At 40.7% G+C, this 26,160-nt stretch overlaps 1 protein-coding gene across 1 annotated transcript in view; it reads right to left on the reverse strand.

The window, feature by feature from the left end:
• Positions 1-939: 939 nt before the first annotated feature.
• SH3BGRL2 (SH3 domain binding glutamate rich protein like 2) overlaps positions 940-26,160 on the reverse strand; it is a 45,020-nt gene continuing 19,799 nt past the window's right edge. Inside the window, exons 3-5 of the mRNA XM_005485931.4 lie at positions 18,637-18,822; positions 6,676-6,756; positions 940-5,529 (exon numbers count right to left, since the gene is read on the reverse strand). Of these exons, the coding sequence (XP_005485988.2) occupies positions 5,515-5,529; positions 6,676-6,756; positions 18,637-18,822 (282 nt within the window). The 3' untranslated portion in view covers positions 940-5,514. The remainder of the gene's footprint in view (positions 5,530-6,675; positions 6,757-18,636; positions 18,823-26,160) is intronic.

The following is a 26,160-nucleotide window of genomic DNA, read 5'->3' on the forward strand; positions in this document are numbered from 1 at the left end:
AGACCATCAAGGCAGTGACAGCTTGGTTGAAGTCTAGGGGATGAATGAGGCAAGTGCTTCTGGCACCTGAAAAGCAAATCAAGCAAATGAGAGTTCAGTAGAACCATTTAACAGCCCAGACTGGCTGCCCTGGGGTAGGAATGAGCTGCAGACAGACTGGCACGCACACTTGCATGTGTACAAGCACAGTGATGATTTCCAAGCACTTTTTTTGCACTGACGCTGCCCTGGCACAGGGAGCAGAGGCAGAGCTGGGATGCACAGGAGGGTGACAGCCACATGTAGCAAGGCATGCCACACTGTGTGACCACATGCTCTCGGTGTGGTCCCCAGCAGCCAGGTAGGAGGAAAATGGCAGTGCCACTGGTTTTCCCAGAGTGCAGGCTGTGATGCAACACCAGCAAAGTGACACAGAACATTGCTTCCTCTGCAAATCAAGAAGATCCTGCCCACCCATGCAGCAAAATCTGCTTCTACCCACCACGACATAAGGCCTGATCTACTACAGCTCCACTCACTTCAGAGCAGTGCTACTGATCCTACAGCAGCTCAGGATCCCACTGCAGGCATTTCAGGCTTGCCTATTCCATCTGTACCTCTTTTATGCATCCTGCCTAAAGCAGATGGCTCAGAACCTTGCTCCAGGGTGCAGCAAAAGTCACAAATGGAGTTTTCATGGCAGCAACCACAACAGACTAGGCAAGTTTTAGACAGGAACAAAAAGGTATTAAAAACTATTTACTAGACTGAGAATCAAGGGAAAACTGTAATTATGCAACCTGTACCTTTGGTTACAGGTAAAATGTGTTAAATTACCTTCTCTGGATTGGTGAAGTGGGTAGGCAAATCAGGAACTCATTCATTTGAGATGTAAAAAGCAGTGAAGGTTTTAACCCTAGGAACAAAACTTCATTGTGTGAAAACTTCCAGTCGCCAGTGTCCAAGCCACCTCAAAGGATCTGTCCTTTATTTCCAGGTAACCCAAGTATAAGAAATGAAAGACAAAACACCATCCCTTTTTTTCTTTACTACTATTTATCTGGGGAGACCCCAAACCAGCAAGTATTCTGGACATATTGCAATTCCCATGCAGCCACTGGGGTTCAAAGCCAATTAACATCTGACAGAATCAGGCTCAACCATCCCAGGTGAAAAGTTCTGCAGTGCTTCCACCTGCAGAGGTTGCTCAAACCAAAACACCAGGCTGCCACCAGAGCAAGCCACAACACAATTAAACTCATATTTTTCATTGTTTATTTTAGCACATCCAACACAGCGCAAATTTCTTCTTTGAATTGCAGTTTATTAGATGAACAGAGTTTAATACATAACGTGTACACAACCTAGGATGCAACATGCTCTCTCCCCTCCCAAGTTACAGAACACTGATGCTGTGAAGGGGAACACCCCACAGGGATGTTACAGATGGCTGGGAGTGGAAGCTTTGCACACAGGTAGGTCTACACAGGACAGGATTACACATGTGAGAAGAGCTAAGACCAGCAAGAAGGGAGTAAGCTGGATCTGCCCTGGCTGAAGGACTGCTCTCAAGAAGGTGTTCTCTGTTTTCCCTGCCAAATTCCTTAGGGAGCAGGAGGGTGAAGCATAGGCCACGATGCAGCTGGAGTCCTGTGGAAAGCAGTGGTGCATGGTGTCACACGTGCCACTGCCAGCCAAAGGTCCCTGTGAGAACCACTGCTCAGGGTGCCAGAGCAAGCTGGGAGCATTCTGCACTGGGTCCTCCACTCGGGCTCCCTGTGAAGGGTGAACATATGGGACTCCATCCTCCTCCCACTGTCCATGCCAAGGTGTACGAAATCAGTGAAAAAGTTACCGAAACCTAATGAGATTTGGCATTTTCCTGGTGATCACCCCACTTATGAACTCCATGAAGGGCCACAAGGCAATTTCAAGGTCCTACTTCTGAATCATGGTATTGCCTGAATAGGACACCTGAAATAAATGGCCTGATGGTGGAAAAGGACAGGGAGGGACAACAAAGAAATCCACTGAGAGCTTGGCAGCTACTCTTCCTTTCAGTGATAGCACTTGGGCTGCTAAACATTAGAATCAGACACTATTTTAAAGAAAGTGTAAACATGAGTTTATGGGCTTTACTCCAGGTTCACTTCCCTTGGAAAGTTTGATTCTAGAGAGTCAACAAAAAGGAAAAGAAAATCAAAAAATAAAGTCACCTAGGAAAAATCAAGAGTTCAGAAGACTCATCAAAAACTGTTTCAGTCTTACAAAGCATGTGCCTTTTGACTCAGGCATCAAAATAAATTTACTGTATTATTAAAAACTAGCAATATAGAAACTACGCCTTTCTCAGTTGAAAGTTTAAGCACATCTAAGAAGACCCCACAGAAACAGTCCTCTTTCTGGCAAGGCACTATCCAGTAGTGTGTGGCACAAACAAAAACACCTCTGTCAAAGCCACTGATACAGTGAATGTGCACGTGCACGTCAGCCCACACAGCAACTTTAGCTAAGTACAAAGATGCAGTTTCACTCAACTGCTCTCCATTGAAAAAGTGGGGTAGTTATCAGTATTAGCTAGAAATTGGGATCATTTGGTTCTTAAGCATAACTCTATATGCCAAAATCTTAAACAGAATTAAGAATTTCCTATTTCTTTCAGTAAATGTCTCTTGATTCCCCAGACCTTTTCAGTTACCTGATAGCTACATTTCATTACTACAAAACTGATTAAAAAATTCCTGATCATCTTATGTAACAAACTAGAAGTCTACTTGATTTAATTACAAAAATAAGGCTGTCATTCAACAGACAAAATTCACATCCAAACATATATACCTCTTTTTTTTTAACTAGCTATTTATAATTCAAAAGCACACATTCTAAGGGACTTACACTGCCAAACCATGCAAGCAAGCAGGATGTCTTTGGAGCTAGTGTTGTCCTCATTCAACTGACTATGCCCACACACATGCTCTGAAATAAGCCAGGTTTACTTAACAGCTGAAACAAGACTAACTCTCCACTAAACAAGAGCCTTCTATTCTACAATTATCAAAATTCAAAAGGAGCTCTGTGAAACTAATTTTATCCCTGGAGAAATCAGTGTGGTTTTTCCTTTCACATTAGCAAGCCTGGGATTTCATCCAGGATTACCCATGTGTATATGCTTACACACTTAGGTAAATTTTTCAGACCTGGGACTTCAGGCAGTTCTCAAAGTTTACAATGTATCAAGTACATGATAAATCCAGGATGGCTTCTCTGTAATCAACTGCAAAATTACATACATTTATATCTCTATTCATTTACAAAGTTAAATACTTTAACTTCTTTTAAGAAATAGTTATATTGAATGTGGTGAAGTTAACAATGTACAGCTCCACCTCATGTCATATTCCCTTCCTATAGTGAAGTTCAAGTCTCATGAAAATATGGGATTGGTTACAAGAATGTCACAGTACCTTGACACAGATAACATAATCCTTTAAAATGTACGTACATAGATCAATGCCCGTTCAGGATTCCTCTAGAGAAGGTGCTCTGGCAAAGACTTTGACCAGCAAATACAGCCACAGATTTCAAACCTGTGTGTGCTCTTCCTCCTCTAGCTCTTTAGCTCAGCTGAGCAGCCAGGTTTGTTCAGTCTGGTAAGAAGAAGGCTAAGAGGTGACCCAATGGTAGCCTACAACTATCTTGAGGGCTTTTAAAAAAACAATGGTGCCAATCTCTTATTGTGAGTGCCAAAAAGACACAGCAAAGGTAACAGCCTCAAATTAAAGCCTAGGAGTCAAAGCTGGACTTTAAAAGATAAAGTTTTCACTAGGAAAGCACTGCAGCAATGTCACAGGTTACCTAGATAGTTATGAGATCATCATCTCTGGATATTCTTAATGCTCTGCTAGACATACCCATATTTGTTTCAAGCTTGTGTGGTTCTTTGGCCTGATTTTGACAGTGCTGCACCAGATGACCTTCAGCTGTCCTTTCCAGCCGACATGTGTGGCATGCCATGACTACTGATGCCAGCAGAACATGTGATTTGTTTCACAGGTGTTGCTTTTGTTGTGGTAGTGTTGCTTTCTGACACTTTTTACAAGTTTGGCTTTCTTCAAACCACACAGTGTGAGTGATGCTGTGATTGCAAAGCAGCTTTTCTACATAGTGGTTGTGTCCCATTTACCCGAAGACACAAGGACATTCACTGTGGTGGCACCACCTTGCCAGTATGAAATCATTGTAGGAAAAGCCACATCACAACACAGCTGTTATTTATGTATCAGATTTGATTCAAAATGCATGATGCAATTTTACTTCTGTCTAGAATGCATTTTGTAATAATTACTGGCAACTCATGGGCCTAAGTTCTGCTATGTGCATCAGTGCAGTCCCACTGGAATAATCTCCATTTCCTTTACTTATTCCTCAGCTGAACAACCTCTCTGGCCTCATTTGGCAAAGCACACACTCAGCTTTCTCACTGTCTTCCAGGCACCTCCACATCACCACATCTGGGGATATAAAACCAGGACAACAGCTAGGCAAGTCAGGCATGCTCTTGGACCATGGTGGAGTGTTTAACCATCATGGGACTGACACCTGGCTCTCAAAGTACCCCCTTGACTCTCATGTGGCTTGTGGTGGATCTGTGTGTTATTGAAGGTAAACTGAAGTTTTGGCAAAATTTCATTTTAAGACAGTCCAACTACAGAGCTCCAGCCTTGGGTGTTAAGACTTCCTCATTTAAGAGATAACTTCATAGTATCATTAGCTGTAAGACCTCTTTAATTCTTCTGAACTCCCCAGTATTCTCACCAAGGAAACATTTACTGAACATTTCACCTGCATTTGGAAACATGTCAAAATATTTCACTTTGGCACCTCCTTCATGATAGCAACTTCTTTTAAACAGTCAGTTGCAATGTGCATCATTAGACAAATCAAGTCTTCATTACCACAATTAGCAGCCTATGTCTCTTAAAATAACCATGATCTAGAATAAACACCGCAATAAATAAATAAATGCAGAGCAAAAATATGGCAGTTATTGGCTTAGACTGAAAGCTCAAGATTGATGCTTTTTACCTTCTGGATCATAGCCAACACAAACATCATAATAACCAGCAGCACTTTAACTATCCATTTGAACTACAGTAGTGGGCGGAATTAAAAAAGGTAAGGAATGTGACTGTATAAGAATACCCATGAATGATACAAGCCCTACACTTTCACTCCTTATTCTCAAACACATGTGCCTGTTAGAATATCAGGGCCAGTTGCGAAAGCAAGCAAAAGACAAAAGTGAAACATCAACAGTGAGCATTTTTACAAAGGAAGATGAGTAGCCCAGCCTTAATCCTATTTCATGTGCATGTTATTAGCTCCACATTATTGGAGAGCACCATCTCATGGCAAGCAGACTACTACTACTGACACATGTTTGCTCTATCACAGTGATCCATTAGGGAAGCTGTTATGTGCTGAAGGATAGTCACTCATTCAGGAATGTGCTTGTTGGTACTTCATATGGGCTTTCTAGGGTTCTGACTCCTATTGAAAAGAGAAAAAATAAATAGTATTATTAAATATATAAATGGTATTATTAATTATTGACATAATATTATTGACATTAATATTATTGACATAATATTAATGTTATGGATACATTGTCATCTGCCATACCTGTGACCTTGGCATATAAGGTGACCCTAACCCCAGACCACCTAGGAGCTGAGGATGCATCTCTCTGAAGTACCACCAGACTGAAGCAGGAAGTTTATAGAGAGACCTCTCCAGGCCTCCAATACCATATTTTCTAGGAACAGAGCTGCATAGAAGCTGCTATTTCAGATTGTGTCAGAACATCATCTTTTTCCTAGGATAAGTCCTCCAAACTACAAAGAGAGGCAGGCTGCCAAAATAACCTGCTTCTGCGGTCCTCTGCTGAGGTTCTTTCCTACTGCTGTCCCTCAAGAGGTCCAGGAATAAATTAATTCCTGGCAGAAGAGGAGCTATAGATAACCAAGAGCCACCACCCAAGCCTGAAACAGTACTAGCACCAAATACATCTATATCTACAGTATCCAAGGAAAGAAAAATCCTCCCCTCTGTGTCTGATCTACTGCCAAAAGGTGCACCACACAATCTGTTTGAAGAAGTGTCCAGACTTCCACATGGCAGTAAAATTTCCTCTGTTATACTGCCCTCAACAGAAAGATATTACCTGGCTTTGTGTTCTGACCTCTAGATATGTGTTTGCTAAAACCGAATTCAAAAAAGTTAATATAAGTTCTGACTACTCCAGCATTTCAGCATTAAATTAATTAATACCTAATGAATAAATGCTGAGCCATTATGCCAGGCTTCAGAAAGTCCAGCGATTAAGTTCTGTCTCCTGTTATAATTAAGCCAGTTGCTTACAATTTAGATTGATAATGTGAAGGAGAATGTCATCTTTAAACTTAATTTATCTGCTGTCCCAAATTACTCCCAGGTACATGCTTGTTTTCATTTAAAATGCTTTACTTTTCCTTACAACCATATTGATTACTTCACTAGCACGAGGGTGATATGAACAAAGTATGGCTCACAGAAGGGATGTATCCAAACACAGAGCTCCATCCCATACAGGGATCAAAGAAAATTCAATCTCAACATCTCAATAATTCCATGAAAAGTCTGCAATACTACACTGACCTTTGATGCCAAAGTAGGTTTCAGTCCAAGAAAGGAGAATACAGTGTTGCTCTCCTTTGATTCAAAAAAGCCATCATAATCCTAGAGAATTAAAAGAAGAAAAGATGAGTCAACATTTGTATTCCTATTTTCCTTAATGATATTACCACACCCTGTATTAGAATAAAGAGTAACATGTAGTAATGCTCAGAAAAATACTGATACTTACCTCTATTCTCCTACTCAAACCTAAAACTTAAACTGCAATGATATCACAAACTACAAACTACAGGGGTGAAGAAAAACACATAAATTCTCTAACTTCAACATCTCTCACTACTTTGACAGGAAAGTATAAGCATCAAAAGTACCTACATCAAAAGAAACTCTATTGGGGGTGTATTTTAAAGGTATTTAAGTGCAGAATTTCTTGTAAAACCTTTATGATGCTCTGGAAGGAGATGCTTTACCAGCATTTCAGCAACGATGTACTGCTATATCAGTGTGAACTGGGATATGTGCAGCTGCATAAGTATTCAAACAGCCTCAGCCTCCCCAAAACCACAACCATGGCTGCACCATGTGAAAGAACCTGTGAAAGACACCAAAAGGCCACCAGGAGTGTACAATGGTCCTCAGGCCTCAGATATATTAGCTGACATAAGCAGAAAGAGTAAACCTTGTTCAAATGACTTTTTATTGTTTTCTTCATAAAACATGGCATATGCTAACTTCAGAATTAATAAAAATTTACAATTTATTGTCAGAAAGTAAATCCAAGTAAAACAGGCAATTCAACTAAGCCATGGTGTAAGCTGAAAGATTACTGAAAGGATTCCCAACTGTGCCATGGATTAAAAAGGAACAATGTAATCACTGAATACCTACAGGAGTAATAAGTAATGCTGAAGCTATGCAGAAGGATGTTTTATTAAGCCCTTGACCTCTAAGAATGAGACTTCAAAAGCTGCATGGACATATTAAACTTTAAAAAGGTCTGTTCTGACTCTTCTAAGGCAGATAAAAACCCATGAGGGACACAGGCTACATAAGCAACACACAAGAAGACAGCCTGTGATCGACCTGAGAAATAACCTTCATTTGCTCCATGGGGCCCATTGACAAGTGAGTCACACTCTCTGGAGCTGAAGGTAGGGCAGCAGTGGATGAGTACAGCCCACAGCCCTTTCTTTAACATCAGGGCAGGTCTAAAATGCCTGAAGATGCCCATTACAGCCCTGTAAACTACCAGCAGCCAACCTGCAGGCAGGCAGCTGTGGTGGCAGACACCTTTTTGGGTCCCTGCCAGGAACACTCTCCCTCCTAAGCACCACAGGCAGTCTTCACTAACAGACACTTCTTGGTCTCAACAGTTCATCCAAGGAAGGTTCTGTGTTTGCTCAGGTGAGTCATCATCTCTCAGCACTGTTTTCAAATGCTGGTAATCTTCTATGCTGAAGATTCTTAATCCCAGTACTTCAATTAGCTTAAGCAGTATCACTACTGTAAGACCATGTTTTTTTCATTCTTTGTTAATAAGCTGGTAAGAAAAACAGAGCAGAGAAGGACTCAAACTAAGAAGAAAAGGCTGCACTTGTGCCTCTGACAATGACTGATGCTCAGCTAATCCACCAACATCTGTTTAACCTAACCTCTGTAAAGAAATTTAATATTTAATAATAAAAAGCTGTCCTCAAGTACTAGTTATTTTACTTTTAGAATTATCAAGTCCTGACTTATTATTCTTTTTCCATATTTTTACCCATTAACAAACCTGGATTCACTTACTGAAAAAACTGTGAAGGTTAAACAGCAAGCTAAGTCTATGTTTGAAGGACCACAAAACCCAGTGGACTGATTCATTTTAAAAGGACCTGAATATTTAAGAACCATAAGAGATTATCCACCAGAAGCAATCTCCCTGATGTTTTGAAATATCTGCACTGCAAAACGTATTTAAATCCTATTGACACTTACTTTCATGGGCGGTGAGGGAGAAGAAGCCTCATGCTTTTAGATAAAGTAGAAGTAAATTTTAAATAGGAGAATTTTCCTAGTGATGTCTGCAATTACAATCTGTGATCTCAAAATATTCAAATGTGAAACAAGAAATGTTAGAAAAATACATATTAGTCCTATAAAAATTTTAAGAAATCCCTTTAGCACAGTAGTTTATTAAGAGATTATTGAGAAGTATGATCTCAATGACTCAGGGGTTGTGTCATGAGTGGTAGGAGTTCAAAGTGGGCATCCCTGGCTTTTCCTGTAACACAGATGAGATCAAGGATGCTCCAAAAACACCCTGCCTTTGATCTTACCATTGGAAGGAGAGGAAGTCTATGCAGATTTAGGCCACGTGTAAAGACACTAAATCCATGGGTGAGGACATAAAAATTCTAATCTCAATAAAGGACATCACACTGCTACCAGCAGTAGACGTATGCCGAAGAAGGAAAAGAGCACAAGCTCAGTGAAAATGAGAATTTCACACCCAAGCAGGAGCCTAACTCACTGGCGACCCAATGGATTCCATTTGGGAAAACTCTGCGGACACTCTGCCTCCCACAGAGGAAGGACACCACCATTCACTGGTTTTGGCAAGGCAGAGGTTCCCTTTTTCTGCATCATGCTTCACTACTGGCAGCCAGTTACTACAATGCTCTTGTCACTGTCCCAAGCAGCTCTACCCAGGGAGTGCTGTGGCTTTGCTGGGATCAGTGGAGCAGCACTGTCCTGCCCCTGTGTAAGGAAGGGGCTCCCATTGGCAATGGGAGGCTCTCAGACAGCAGCAGTTTACCTAAAAATATACAAGCACAACAAACTGCTACCCACTGCCCCACTTCATAAGGCAACTATGTTGTAAAACATAATTTTGACTGTGGCATTTTAAATTATGGAACTTGGTGCTTTCCAGAGCTGCTAATCACACTTCATTAATGTATAGAATTCTGGCAACATCAAAACTGACTAAAAACTGAGCACTAAAACTAGTAGGACATGGAGACAGTGCACGTGAATCATCAGCAATGCAGATATGCTCAATCCCTCTGGAGAAGTTGAAAAACCAAAAATACAGATGATAAATCTCATGACTGAGGGTATAAAATGTTACCAAGAAAGACAAATGCCAGTTAGGAGGAAAAAATATATCTCAGGATGGTTTAAAGGGATAAAGAAGAGACAGGAGGATAAAGAAAGTAAGTAAAAAGCTATTTCAAGGCAGAAAGGGCCTCTCAACAGGATAACAACTAGCTGACTGTTTTAGGCATGGTTCCTCACCCTTAAAGTTGGAGGCAGGTCCATCACTCACCACGTAACCTGAGCAGGACACAACAGCCTCTCTGTTTTAACACCACAACAGTCACAGCACTTTATGTGCTCCATGAGCTGCTAGGGAGTGGATTAGCTGACCTAATAAGCTCTTGCTTTGTTGAAAATAAACTGAAGCCACTGTAGGTGAGCTGCTTGCCTGTAGCTCACCTATAAACAAGCAAAATCTTGTTGGCCCTGTGTGGCCTAAAGCTCTGCTTTGCTCTCCCAGCTCCTGCTGAGTGACTCTAAACTGGGATAGAGAGACAAACTGTGGCTGCAAAGGTTTTCAGCACCAAAGCTACCCCAGAGGGTAAGGGGAGGAAGGGGAGGAAGGCTATGAAGCTCACTGTGGTGGCAGGATGCTTGGTACTAGATGTGTTAGTGGACACATGGAATGCACTTCCAGAGCATACTGAAGATGCTAAAGGTTTCTACCAGAAACCTTTTAAGTTCATGAAAGAAAAATGTAGTAAGAATTACAAAATATGTTAAAGTGACATTTATTTCAGAAAAATAACTAGCCACAAGGAAAATACTTGACCATTTCATATCTTGTTTGTGGTCTCTCCTAGGCTTATGACCACTGTTGGGACAAAACTGGGCTTGATGGACCTTCAGTCTCACAAATGTAAGGCCATTTATGCTAATCTTAAGGTCTATCACACACTAAGTTTTAAAATGATCATAGAATCAGAAAATTACTTGGGCTGCAAAGGACCTCAAAGATCATCTAGTTCCAATTCCCAATAATCAGCAAGGCCATGCGATGTTGTCCATTAAGTATGATGGTAAAGGGAAAAAAAAGAAACCAAAACACAAAACAACTCAAGCCTCCAAGCCTCACACTTCCACAGCTTTATTTCTAAAGTTTGAATCTTTGCAGCTTACCCTGGAAATAAAAGATGTTGTAGCTGTTTTGCACCTCTTTAAAACCAGATTAATCAAAGACAGGAGAACTTTGTTAATGTCTACATCACGGAGTAATGCCAAAGACCATCTACGGCCCAAATGCTACAGAAAACCAACATCAGCTTAGTCTTTGAGACACTGGACAAGCATTCAGGAAATCTGACACAAATGCCTTAGGTTCTTCTGGCCTTCATGTGGGTTTTATGCAATTTACTCCAGTAGGAAAACCTGGTTCTTGGGAATTCTCTCTTCTTTAGAAATCCCACTTCCAGGGTAAGTTCTTCTCTCAACACGAATGGCCAAGTTCACAAAGCTCAAGCTGGCACAGCATCAGCTGCATCCCAGATCTCCCACCTGTGATGATCACTAGACCTTAAGTGTGATGTATTCCTTAAGTGTGATGTATTCCTGGAAACCAGATCACTGCAGTGATGTAATTACAGACACTGCCATAATTAAGTTGGCTCAGGATTTTGCTAAGCAGGTATACTCAGGATCGTTTAAATAAACACTGTCACTGCTGGGAGAAACTATTTACTACACACCAAAGTTAAAATAGGCAGTACTGCAGATCAGCATAAATAATTATTTGGGCTTCAAGGAACATAGCAGAAACATGAAGGCGTTGGATCAAAGTAAAACATTAACACAAAGCAGATTTACAGTTAGCAATTTTACCTTCACTAATACACTGAAATTAGGAGAACATTACATCTAATGAACTTTTAAAGACAGCAACTGTGAATAAAATTCTTTCCAGTAAGTTTCTTTAAACAAGCAAGTTGGTTTTGTGGCTGTTTGCTTTTAGTTGGCAACAAGAATGAGCTTGTTAAACATCTCAGACAAATCTTTATTGCTTACCACACCAAGAAGCCAAAAAACAAGAAATCCACCCAAATGTAGCCTGCATAGCTTTTCCTAAAGATTTTTAAAGTGCATTGATTACTGGACAACACTTATAGATTACTCCATTGGCATGCTTTTCAAATTTATTTCTCCTTGTCAATATTTTTAATATAAGATTACGATCTCTCTGTTCTTATAAAAGAGGCGACATAATTGTTCCTTCAAGTAATAGTGAGGAACCCATAATTTAAACACATTGAATCAGCACTTTGCTACTGACTGAGTTAATACTGTATTCCATTGAGAATGAGCTGCTAACATCCTCCCTGAAAGGGGCAGTTCAGTTCTCCAGAACAGATGACATTCATTTACTGATCTGATTAGGATTACAATGGAAAACTCTTACGCAGCACAGCTCTCCTTGGAGAATGTGTGTGCATGTGTAAGTCTCTTTTAATATTATATAAATATACAAATAAAAGATCTTGTCTGTACAACACAGAACAAGCTAAACATGACAGTTTTCATTACCTAACCTTCTGATAAGATCTCTGCACAGGATTTTTAAAGAGCTTATAGAATTGACTCTACAAAACAACTTGTTACTCCTCTGCTAAAGGCCAGATGTTTATTTTGGTAATCTGTCTAGTTGTAGCCTTCCAGAAACAAAGGCTTTAATAAAAGGGAGCAGATGTCAGCCACAGCTCTATTGTTTGGACAGTACAGGACAAACTCAGGCTGATGTGATGTTTGTCATCCATGCAGCAGTGGTGCCAGGGTACACAGACATCAACTGTCTAAGAACTGATGTCCCTCACCTCCAAGGCAGGGAGTCCAAATGCAGCAGGGCTTCCCTTAGACAAGCACCGAAGACCTCAAATCCAGTGCCTAGTGTCCACCTGGGGCAGAAGAGTTCAGGGGAGTAAGTGGCAGAATGCCTAAGTACTGTGGATGCTAAGGGCTGTCACCTCCACCTTTTGTGCACCTTCTAGCTCACTGTTTGGATTAATTGTTTGGATAAGAATATTATCAAATCAGACCACAACAGGAATTTGAGAAAGGGAGAGATGGAAATATCAGGGAGTTAACTATGGCCTGTTACACGAGGTAATGACTAAAAGACACAAAATGACCGTGCTGCACAGCAGCTCTGCATGCACATCTTTTAACTTGGACCCAAGTGGAACAGTAGCAGACTGAATCACTTACTTAATCCTGGCTGTTCTCTGACAACAGCCATGGCTTTTTCTAGATATGGTTCCAAAATCCTGCTTCATCTGTATTCTGTGCAATACTATGTGACTTCAAAGTATTACTGCCACTTATTAAGATTGCTTAGCCTTTCCTCATGTATAATTTATCCTCTATTTTAGAACTCGGCTTTTAAAAAGACTTTAGTTAAAGTAGTCCAACACCTTCAATAATAAAACCTGTTTTTTCAAGAAAGCATGGCACAATAGGAAGTTTCTGTTCCATGGATAGGAGAATTAGGATCCCAAACAAAAATTTTAATAATTATGTCACACTTGCTGATAAGTTTTGCAGAATACCAGTGTAATAAATATAAAAATGAAAAAGAAATGTGCAGTATTTTCAACTATATCCTGTAGAAGTAACAATTATAATTTTGCACCAGTCCCTTTTAAGTGTTCTAAAATAGATGAACACCCTACATTATTATATTTAGGAAATAAAAAGTCTGCAAACAGAGTAAGGTATCTCCAGAGATGTCTTTGATGCCTATCATCTTTATGTGAAGGGATTGTTTACAGAATACCTGCTACTTCACTTTGAAACAGCTATTAATGAAGTTTATTTAGTCCAAATAAAAACTGTGGTGCTCAACAGGATTGTACTCTCTCCACTATAGGGTAAACAGCAATACTATTATACATTGCTGAAATGAGTCCTGACTTCTCTGAGGAAAATAAAATTCTTGCATTATTTTATTTTTACTTAGTTGCTGAGCTTCTATTTTTTAAGCCCTGGCACTGGGCAAGCTGGCTACTCTACACCTTGCCTCTGGTACCACATTTCCCTTTATAAGGTACATATTACACAGAACTAAAGCTCTTTTCCTCAGGACACAGAAAAGCAATGGAGAAGTGGATGGCAAAAGCATAGGCATAGTCTGAAAGTTGTAACCAGCCCTTGTGAATGATCTGAGCAGAATCCTCCCAACACAGAGAAGACTCTTGGCCAGGGGTTGCTTTCCAACACCAGCCTTCTGTATTCCGCATTGAGACAAAGCCTTAACCAGGAAGATAAACAGTGCATGTCACTGGCCTCAAGTCACATTCAGCCTAGGGTTTGTGGGTGCCTCTGAGCCAAAAACTGCTGCAACACAACTGTAAAAGGTAATTAAGAACAATTTCACACAGAGCTTAAATTTACCATACAGGGAACTCTACTTCTGATGGCAAAAATAATTAGTCAAGAAAGTTTTAGCATCATTAGCCATTAACAAATGTTACATGATCTCTGAGTAATTCACATTAACTTTTATCTAGCAAAATTATCCCTCTTCTAAAAGCAGATAGAGACCAAAAAATTGCTAAGTGAATCAGGTAAGACATCTGCAAGGGTGCAGAAAATCAAATGTAGACTTGCTGGATACCAAATTAGCCTCACAACTCCTCTAGCTCCTAAAGTGAACACACTACAGCAGGCAGGCTAAGGTGAATTCTGCCACATTGCCCGAGAATGTAGAGGCAGAGTTCAAGCTCTCTGTACCTGTAGGCACAGAATAATAACAAACTCTCCAATGACAGGCCAGGGCAGAAAATCTGAGGTGGCCTCTAGCCAGTTTTGTTAAATTCTCTTCCTTCTTTTATCAGTGAGCAGTTATTTAGTTGTAATGTGACACCTACAAAAAAGGAAGAAAAAGAAACATGCATGCATCTTTTCATTATCTTAAAAAACCCCAGAATAGAATGATACATACCAGTGCAAAGAAATCAGGGCTACAATAATTGTCTGTGTACTGAATAGTTTCCCAAGAACACTGCACCTCTTTCAGCAGTCCATTTCATTTCTTTTTTGTCTATATGCCTTTGCTGTTTTGTTGGAGTTGACACCCATATATTACATTTCAGGGGAGGACAATAAATATCACATATCTCTGTCTGTACTGCTGCTCACTAGGCACTCTCTCAGGAATTACCATAACGCTCTAAACCATATGAACAGCTTCAAAGGGAAAAAAAAAAAAGAGTCAGCCTGCTATGTAAATATTTTCCCTTTTTCCCTTTGGCTCAAATTCCCACCTGGAGATAGATTTCCTTTTAATTTTGGTTGGCCTAAATTTCAGGCAATCTCCCTTCAGTGGCAGATTGTTGCAAATAAAACTGTCACTGTTCAAAGTGCTAACTTGCAGCTTCACAAGAGTGCAGTTTCACTGGCAAGTGGCTATTTCCAGTCTTCTGAAAGATCCAGGAGTCACTTCTAGTCTAAGAAAACGTACTCAGCTTGTGGAGAATTCAAAAAGAAGGAGGCGTGAGGCATAGACCTAATTTCATACATTCAGTTTTCCAGCATTTCTGGCTTTCTGCTTAAATATCTGGGCACTGCTGCCCGGGTAGAGAACCTTTATAAAGGATGTTATGTAGATACTCCTATACCCAAGAGCCCTGTCACCAAAGAACATGGAAACAAGGAACAGGCAGACCAGGCTGCCAGAACTGAAATGGCTGCAGGGGACCTGGATTGGGAATGTAAGGACAAGCTGACCACAGCTCAGTGGGCCTGTGACACATCAGGACACCTAGCAGGAGATGCAACGTAGAGACAGGATCATGATCAAGGGGGGGAACCTGACCACTGGAGTCACTGAACAGGTTATCCATGAGTGTGAAACATCCACCATGAGCAAGTAAGTCAGGTGGGTAAAGCCCCTCTGCCGTGGAGAACATTGGCTGGGAAAGACAGTATGGGATTATTTTCTTGAGTGAATATAATCCATAATTTGAGTGGACTGAGCTGTAGGTCAAAGTGCTATAGCAGGAGCTACCAAATCTGACTGAAGATGAGCTGGGCAAGGAACTGGGCAAGACAAAACTGATTCCTGTGCCCAAAAACACAACACAACCTACCAGATCTGATTAAAGCTCTTCTCCAAATTAACCCCACTTTACTACTCTTTATGCAAAGTGCATGCATTTTCTCCAGAAACAAGCACTAGACACTAACATCTCACTCTTACAGAGCACTAACTAGAACAAGACATCTATACTAATTTCAGATTTACACTACTGTAAATTTGAAAAGCAGGATCATGTGTCTGATTTGTCTGAAAGGTAGACTCTGTTCTCACACACTACTTTATAGTAATGTCACTAAGATGAAACAACAGACTGCAAAGTCATGAAAATATGAAAATTATCATACTGTTGGTAGTATAACATAGCACTTAATTATCAGTAAAATTATTTGTGCTCTTGTGTGCTTGCAGCTCTTATCTTGTTCACAGGAAATAAAAATTGTTCTTGCCAAGTACTTTGTTTCAAAATCTATTAGCATAACTTGTTACTGAAAAATTGGGAGTGCATCTCAGTAGACTGAGAAGAGGAAGAGATAGATTAATGATTAATGATTGTATCTGCAATTACATCAACTCAGAAAAACCACGAGGCCTTGCTCACACTTCAAAACATGCAGTTTGCCTCTCGGTACCAGAAGAATCCCTCCCCCCTGTGGTACAAGACACTCTGTGAACCAGAAAACATTGATCATCTTTTGGCACCTTTCCCCCCTCCAACATCAGCTGTCAGGTGTTCAAATGGTTGACAGAAATTCATTTTGGATATTTACTGAAATCATGAAAGACAAACTTCCTCTAGCCGGCAGTTACATCCTGAAAAGTGATTATTTCAAATGCTCATGTCCTAGTCAGGAAAATCTAGTCTTAGATAAACCTCTTCTGCACATTGCTGAGGTTTTTTTTTTAAGGAGAAAACAGTGAGAAAAAATATCCCAAAACTATTAATGCTGATACTAACATAGAAAAACCAGTATAGCTAAGAACATAACATTGAGTCATGGACATCATATGCTCAAGAACTTCTATTGAAATAACATGACAAAAATAAAAAGTGCATCCATTTTGCTTTGCACTGTCTAGCCCTCACAACTTTAGAAGAACAGCAATGGGCCTGACCAGTTTGTATCATACGTGTGAACTTCAGCAACAATGCATAAAACAGTGTAAGTACATAGAAAGTCTCCTGATAAGACTGTAGAATGCAGAAAAACAGACAGAGTTTTTGAATAGATAAAACTGGATTAAAAATTGCCTGGACACAAATCAGAAATGATAAGCTACAAATTTCACTAACTCAACTAACAGAAAATTCAGTATGTTTTCAGTTTAAGTTACTCAGTAACTTAAGTAGAGATTATGCTTTAGTTATTTATGTCAAGATAAATACATGAAAACACTCAATGTGGAAATGACAGAGACAAGATGTGCAAGGTTTGCTGACTTCTATCTGATTGTAATATTTTATCCCCCTTCCAGCACAGACCTCCTTTGCCTTCTGCATAATGTTTCGCTTCCACTCTCTCACCTAAGAACTTCATTAACTAATGCAGCAGGCTAACTCATGAATGTTGGAGATCCTGCACATACTTTCCTCTTCATCCTAAAAAATATCATTTCTTTCAAAGCATGTTTGCTCTTTAAAGATGTTCATGCAGACAGTGAAGTCCAGTAATAGGATTAACTCTGCTCAACCAAAATGGCTATCAGCTCAGCAGACAGATTAATGAGATCATCTCACATGTTGCATGACATCTTCTGCCTTGCTAATTCCAAATAGCAACTTCTAAGACTAGGTTAAAACACTCTGTAAGTAAAAGCAATCTGAAAGGGTAAGATACAACAGCTTTAAAATGTGTTTCCCAAGCAAACTACATTGACACAGAGGAATGTAAAGGTTGTTATTTGTAAGTGAGGGGCTGATCCATAAGCAAGGGTAATAATCCCTTCCACGTCCCAGATACATTTCTTTGATTGACTTACCTTACCTGGAAATAAGAAGATAAGAGTTATACTGCTGAGGTAAACAAGGAAGGCCACTACAAAGCACATGGGAAGGATGTTAAATACTTTGCTTTGAGAAACCAGTTAGCTGCTGCATCATACCCAATCTCTTTGTGGCAGAGGATCCTAAATCACTTTTTATATCCTTCCTGCATTAAGCAAACAATTGCAGTCAACAGGCTCTCAACAGATCTGAGCAGCACAATTGAATCCAGCAGGGACTAAGTCAGAACCACTCTGGATGTACACATCAAAGGCTACTGCTTCAGCTTGCACTGGTGGATGGAGAAGCTTACACCAAAAACACAGCCCACCCATCAACCTGTTGTCAGATTTACAGCAAATAGTGCTCATTTATCCTAAACGCTCTGATTGCATAAAGACGCTCTGAGCATAAATGAAATTTACACCATGACAGCAGCAGAGAAGGAGCTTAATTACAATAACAATAAAACTCAATCTAGTCAGTGTTCTCATTTACTGTGCCAAAGACAGACTTCCTGCTGAATTTTTGTGCTTGGACTAGACCCAAGCAGCAAGAATACCACAAATTCCCAGCTTACAGTGGTCTCACCAGGCACTTTACCATTAACAGGTCGTATGTGAAGGTTGTGACATTTCTGATTTTTACATTCCTGGAGGGAATCCGCTAGACAGCCCTAGGATTTACAGAAAAATGACCTGAATTTTCCCTGTATGATCATTACCTGATCCTATTGTCCCATTAATTCAGATTCTGCTAGAGAAAGCTCAACAGCAAGTCCCAAGTATAAATGGCCAGCTAAGTGTACTAAAATATTGTATATAATGAACTAATATATTGTATGTAATATAATATATATACTAATATAGTGAGAAGCACAACAGCTGCTTACCCCACAGTACCGATCATCACTGAATATCTGTGGTGGCAGTGGATTGCCTTGTGCAGGCTGCCTGTCCTCAGGAATATTTTTATACATCCATTGTCTCTTCTCTTCTGACATGGTGATATCCACTTCTTCGAACTCTATGCGGTTGGCTTCCAGAAACCTCACCACATCCTGCTGCCTCTTCTTTATCTAGATGGAAGAAGGAAAATTAAAAAAACCCAGAGTCAGAGCAAGTCCTCCATAACACAGACATGCTTACAAATCTGAGAACAGTCCTTCTCTTCCATCCCACTTTCATAGGATGGGAAGTCACAAACTCAGAAAGACAAAGGAGATTTTTTTTTTTCCGTTTTAAATTCATAAAAGTTAAGCATTGCTGTTCCCTTATATGATGGCAAAGGTTACACTTCTTCACCTAACTTGTGTAAGACTGTCTGTTTAATTCAGCTTTGGTAATTTCAGCTTTTACCCCCTAAAGATATTTTTGAATATCTTCAAAAAGATATTTTTAAAAAGCAAACTGTAAGGGTCTCTTCAGAAGCAGAAGTAAAAAGAAGCAGTTGGTTTTCAAAGACATTAGGGGCTACATTTTTAAAGTATACAGGCACCTAAAAATGCAAGATAAATAATGTGGCAAGTCTCAGAAGAATTTACTCCTAAAAGTGTTCATTGAGATGAACATGTCAGTACATCTGAAAAAACCCCCCCAGCTACACACATTTTTGTTTTTCTTGACACCTACACATTTTTTAAAATATAGCTCAACAGTTTCCCGAGCAAGGGAATAGTTGAATATTTACCTAAGAGTGTCTGTCAGCATAATGCCTGAAAGTAAGCATAATGTCATCTCTTGAAAATTAACTTTTTGGGGAAAAAAAAAAAAAAGCCCACACAAGGTTTGTATTAAACGTATGAGGTTTCTGCCCCTCAAAGAGATTACCATCTTTATATAAAGGGGCAGAACACTGGCAGTTTTTATCCACACTGGTTGGACCCAATGATCTCAGAAGTCTTTTCCAACCTTAACAACTCTATGATATTAAGATCAGCACTTAAGAGCTAGCTGGGCTTCAAGAAGATACACCCAGGTAAAGACAACCTCTGCCTCAAACAGGACTTGATATTAAGACAGCAAGCTTTGAAATGAAGGTCTGTGTACTTTTTGCATCAACCTAATAAAATTAATACTTTCAGAAAGGAACTATAAATTATGTGCCATATTTTTTACAGCTATCATCACAGTGTTATGTGAAAAAAAAAATCAGCTTTAATAATTTTACAGTATTCCTGGAGTGTCATATCCATGCAGTTGCTGGCTGGCATAAAGCCCAGGTGGATGAATCATGCCTGTGGGTATCATACGACCTAGATACTATTTGGAAATCAGAGGATTTTCAAAATGCATGTGCTAGTTGCTCCTGTCACACAAGCAAGTATACCTATCTAAATGCACCACAAAAATACATAATTTTTGTAGCAATACTGATGGAATTCTTATTTCTTTTAAATAAGGCGGCCATCCCAAGAAACTACAAATACAAAGCTTTGAAACTATCACTGCCTTTCTTAAGAAGTGGATTGCACAGTAAATTTGTGTCACGATATCTCATTCTTTTTCCTTTATTTCCACACTCTGGTACAGTTTATTAGGCATATGTGAAATAATCCCTTTTTCATAGAGAAGGCAGCTCCTAAACTTGCATGCAAGTAAGGCATTATCAACAACAGCAAAATTACTGCATCATCATCACTGGTGGTACCAAAGGCAACATGCCTTTTACTACATCCCTGAAAACTCGAAGTGTAAAAGTGGAAGACAAAAACATTTTCCTCTGTCTTTCAACAAGAAGTTGCAAAAGAACACAAAAGAGGCAGAGACAGAGCTATTCTTAACACAAATATTAAATATCTGATTAAAAATAAAAGAGATACCTAAAATTGTATGCGGAAGAGATCACTTCCTCATGGTGCAGTGCTACCAAAACTCACATGAAATCCTTCCTGCACTGGTCGGAGCAGCGAGCAAACTCCAGAGTGGCTGGGCCAGCCCTCTGGCCCCAAGGGAATTGGCATCCTCTGGCCAAAGCTATTAAACCTTCAGCCTCCCAAAGCTGCTGCTTGCACGCTGCACACTGGGAATGATCCCTGGCATGCTGTAACATTTAAATCATGGCCACGGGCTGCTTGTGAGACTCTAAGTTAGCCTTGGCCAAAGCTGACTGTGCCAGCAACCATTCTTCAAACAGCTCCAGAGTACCACAGTGCTCCATTCTCAGAGCCAGGACATGAACCAGTAGAGGTGCATCCACATGGACCCATTTTCAGCCACTCTCTCCCTGTAAACTGAGCAACTTAGATTTAGTCAGATCCCTATCATTTTACAGTTCACACCATTAGAATTCTTCCACAACCACAGATTTCCTAATGCCTCATTTTATTTTTATAAAACTAATTAAGATGTTGAAGTGAAGCAAATTGGCGTTTTTGGTTTTTTTAGCCATAAGCTTTACAATTCTCCATATGACATCTGTATGAGTTATCAGCTGTGGATGTACCAGCTGCATAAACCTAAACAAAATAGCCTGAAAATTTCAAGCCAAAAAACTAGCATTTTCTCCTCCCCAATTTATTTGATTCAGGCCTATCAACTGAAACAAGAGCATTAGTTGTATTTAAAATCCTATTAAATCACGCCTTGTTGTTTAAGAGGGATGCTCAGAGCATCTGTCACAACAGAAGCCAGCTGATTATTCCCCAAGAAAACCACAGGACCTTTGTCTCTGTCTGCCACTGGATCTGTGCCTCAGAAGTGCGTCAGCCTCTCAGTCCTGCCTGCAGCTCTCATCTGGGCTCCCCCAGAGCCCTAAAAGCTGCCCAAGTTTGCAACACAGTGCAAAGGCAGCGTGGCACAGGAGCAGTGTCAGTCCCTGCTTCCTCACCAGCCTGTCCTGTCAGGAGCCCAGTGGAGAAAAATACATCCTCACTTGACAAACTAAGGAGGTGGAAAGTAATCTCTGTGAAGTATCTTGCTGCTACCAAGGTTTCTTGCATTTGATGCAACTGAAAGGAACCTGGAAAAAGAAATCCCATTGTCAGAGGTACCATGTTCAGAAAAATTTGGTTTGTGGCTATTCATACACCAATTTCGGAAAGTGTTTTTAGTCTTACATAACAGACTAGACTACTTCAGCATCAATATATTTTGGGTTTAACACCTTTCAGCATTCCAGAAGACACTGCAAAATACACCTTCAAAACATATATCCACTGTGAAGGTTCAGAGGAAAGTCTTTATGCAATATGATCCTAATCTATCTTTAAATGCAGTGAGAAAACTCTGATGGAGTTAATGGTCTGCTATTATAGTCCAATGTTTGCCTCCCCTATTTTTAGAAGAGTAATTCTTTTCTGAACATCATTTATCTGGGGTTGGTTTTAGTGTTAATCTATATTTCTATTCACAAAACTAAGACAGAGAAAATATCCCCAGAGACAACTCAATTTTATCCTTGTATTCAGAGCTGGTATCTTTATTAGGATTAAAAAGCAGCAAAAATAGGATATCCATAAAACTGCTAAAATGAGCTAATCACTTGATCAGTAACCCGATTTATAAAGGAAGTCTATTGTAACTAAAGTATTCTTTCTGTCCTAGTTTTCATTTCTTTATACTGATTTGCAACATGTAACAGGAGGCTACATTTTCAAACTGCTTTGGAGAAATACTTCAAAGACATACCCAGGCCAGTCCAGGTGGGACCACTGGGATTATCTGTTCTGACTTTCAGCATCCTTGACTTAACTCCTCTAAGGAAGGAATAAGGGTTTCTTGTTTATCCTAAAGGTTTCCTCTAAGGAGTAAAGCGTTTCTTCAGACTTCTTTTCCCCCTCTAAGCTCCATTCTTGAACTGATAATAACAGAGAGCTGATCTTTGCAATATGTTTTCACAATTAATTGACTGTCTTTACTGGAAATATTTGCTTGCTTCTGTTCAGAATCCACCTCACTTTAGCCACCTCACTTTTCACATCTTTGCCCAAACTAAAAATGGTTCTGTTCTAAGATTTTTGCTTCCCACACAACTAATATCACATCCCCCAGTGTCATGGTTTGAGCCTGGCACAGAGCCAGTGCCCCCCATGAAAATGCCTCACCCTGGTGTCTGCTGTGAGATGTGACCCGGAATAAGCAAAGCAGGCTTTAGCTTGAACATAAAGAACACTTTATTACCTAAACTACAGGAAAATAGGGAAAGACCATAAGGAAAAGAAAAAAAAAAGTTGAAAACCTTACAAAAACCACTTTCCCCCCTCCCCACTACCTGACTTTCCCAATCTGATACATTCTCCCAAATCACCAACTGCCCAGCCTTGGCCCCACACTTTAGTATACTCAAACTGCAGTTCATGAAGAGGAACGGAGTCCTTCTTGTTCCATAGGCTTCCCCTGGAAACACACTGAAACCTCGTGTGCTTCCCTGTCACTTCGGCACCGCCCGGAAAAAAGTCCTTTTGCCGCTTGTGACATCTTCCTTCCATGCCCAGTGCTCTCACCACTGACGCATGGCCAGAGCTGCTCTTAGGGTTGTCTTTCAAGGATGCCTTGTCTCACTCCAAAAAGGCACAGTCTCTGCTTTGGGACATCTGTCCCCCCCATATTTTTCCAACCCCCTGGGGCCGGGGGGTCCTCACGAAGAACCCTCCTGGTTTTGAGCCACTGCTTCCCCCTAAGTGCAGTCTGTGTCACAGGAACAACTGAGTCCATGGCCACAAGAAAAGTCCAGCCAAAAGGCCACTCCAAATCATCTCTTCCCATTCAATCATCTCCACGTTCCTCGGGCCAGGTCCTTGTCTCATCTCATCTCTTATCTCCCTTCTTATTCAGCTTCGAGGAGGATTAGCATTTTTGCAAGGCCCCAGTCATGAAAGAAAGGGTTAAAAGTTTTCAGTCTCTGTCTGTCCCGGGAATGCTGGTACTCCCACAGGTGCTGCTGCTCCGCCGGCCAGGCTGCACTCTTCCCCCCCCTTTCTCCTCCCGGGCTGGCTGCTATCACATTCAGACGCCGGCTCTCCTCTCTCTCCCTCCGGGGGGGGGATGACTGCCCGATGTCTCTTGGGGCTCCTCCACCCTTCCATCCTTGAGAGCTTTCTCACCCCCATCTCTGTCCAGGCCCCGGGCCTACCGCATGGCTGCCCCTCCCCCGCCCAGCAGCAAGGCTGGACAGGGGAGGGTGATCTGACCTCTTCGAAGCGACGTCCCAAGAGAGAGTGCCAAGGGCAGTGCCCTGCTTTTTAACCCCTGTGTATTCTCGGAGGTGTGTCCAAACCCCACTGGCTACACCAGGTGCCAGTCTCAAACCCAAAACCTTCATTGGTTTGACCACAGCTTCCCAGAATTCCCACTCCTTCCTGGTCAAACCACCACACCCAGCTAAACTGAACACTCATCTCTGGTAGTATTGCTCTTTCAGTAGCAGAATGAGAAAATGAAGATGTTACCATTATAAATCATGTCCAGGTTGGAGCAGAAGTTTAGAAAAATCAGATTACATCTTCTATCCAAAGTGCCCTGGAAGCTTCTCATCACTTCCAACAAGTAAAAGTTTCTTTCTTTTTTGTCCTGTCTATGCTTCCTGAACCTGTTTTCAGAAGTTCTCCCATCCTAGAAAGGCTTCCCCACTGACAGCTGCTGAACCAGAGGAGCATAGCACATGGTCTCTCCATTACTAAAATCAGCTGCACCTCATAATTCTATATTATTTTAATCAAGATATTCAATACCTTGCAAAAATCTTAGTAGACCAGGATTTATCTAACTCGGATAAGATAAATGAATATTACTTTTACTGTACTATATGCAAGATGACTCAAGCCACAATACCAACAGGGACTGTGCCTTGATGAAAGAGAACTCCTCTGTCTTTTGTCATTAGCCCAGTTAATATAAATGGGGCAAAGCAGACCCATTCTCAGTTTCAAGTTTCTTCACAGTGTCAACAGGAGGAATGTTGCTGAGCATCTGGTTCTTACAAAGTGGATGTGGAAGCTTGGTTTTCTGCTGTAGACTCTACCCCCCATCTTCTGGAGATAAGGGACTCCTTGGGTTTCTGTCCTCTGCCTGCAAGGGGAGAGAATGACAGCAGGTACCCTCCATTAATTGGCTGGTGACTGAGATGTGCAGCACTGACTCTTTCACAGTCGCATCCTCTTGGAATTGAAGGAACTGACAGCCTAGCCTGAACTGTCTGGTCCTTCCAGATAGATCCCAAGAACAAATTACCATCTTTCTAACACAAAATCCCACCCCAAGAAATATTCAGACCACACACGGTGAGTGAGAACAAAGCCTTATGAGGTTATCTTCTAAACTGGCCTGTCAAACTACAAGCACATTTTAGAAGCCTGACCTTTAAAAAACAAAAATTGAATGCATGTCTAAGTTAATCTCAAATACTTGTTTCACAGGCTGGCACACCTGTGCCTCTAAAGACAGAGATGGTCCTGCTAGTTTTCTTCCTTCTTTTAAATTTGGTTACTCTTTCCACATACCTGCCCTCACTCCTGAACTGCATCAGCCACGTTATTATCCACCCACTGACTCAGCCAAAAACTGAATGTATTGCATTTGGCAGTGGCACCTTTATGGTGCAGTTTGATGATACAACTCAGCAGATCTCACTGCTGGCTGTCACTGAGATGACACAATGTTCCTCCCTCCTGCCAAGCAGCTCCTGCAGCTTTCCTCACACCAGCATAATGCAGGAACCAGGGGAACAAGGGAAGGACCATCAATAACGTCAGCACCACAATCTCATCAGTTTATATCAGGAACAAAACTGCATCCTAAGAAAATGGCTCAGCCATGGCTAAAGGTACAAGTGTCTGAAACATGAACTGCAGAAGCAGCATCTGTGTTACATAAACACAAGCTCAACTCACTCCTACAACTGAAAATATTATATGTGAGCCTCTTGCCTTTACAAGTCATGCAACCATACCCAAAGGGACTGTTGCAGTGTAAAATGCAGATGTAATATAGCTACTGCAGAGGATTACTTATCTTCACTTCTCACACAAATGTGGCTTAACATATACTCACAGATAATAAGGAAATATTATGCTCTAACAAACCAATACAAGCCCTAAACACATTAAAGGAACAGAATTATAAACTTGTGTTGAAGCATCCTTTTCTTGTTTCCACTATGTTGCTGCTCTAATAAAGAAGCAATAAAAAAGCTATTCCCACATATTCATAAGCTTGAAATGCAAATCCTCATGGTTCTTTAATATTTGAGACCTGTAGTGACAGAGATCTTCTGCCAAATTTCTACTTTCTTTGCCTGACTTAGGAAAGCATAGCATAACTGACCCCTGACAATTTTTATTGCAGGGAAATGGCAGCACTGTGACAGAACTTTACAAAGGTTCATATGATTACTTCATTGTTCTTGGCAGGAAAATACAACTCAGCTATGCACATATGAAAAAAGGATGAGAAGCTGTAATGAAGAGAAGAAGGTTAAC

This window comes from Zonotrichia albicollis, chromosome 3 (genome assembly GCF_047830755.1).
Source record: "Zonotrichia albicollis isolate bZonAlb1 chromosome 3, bZonAlb1.hap1, whole genome shotgun sequence".
NCBI lineage: Eukaryota > Metazoa > Chordata > Aves > Passeriformes > Passerellidae > Zonotrichia > Zonotrichia albicollis.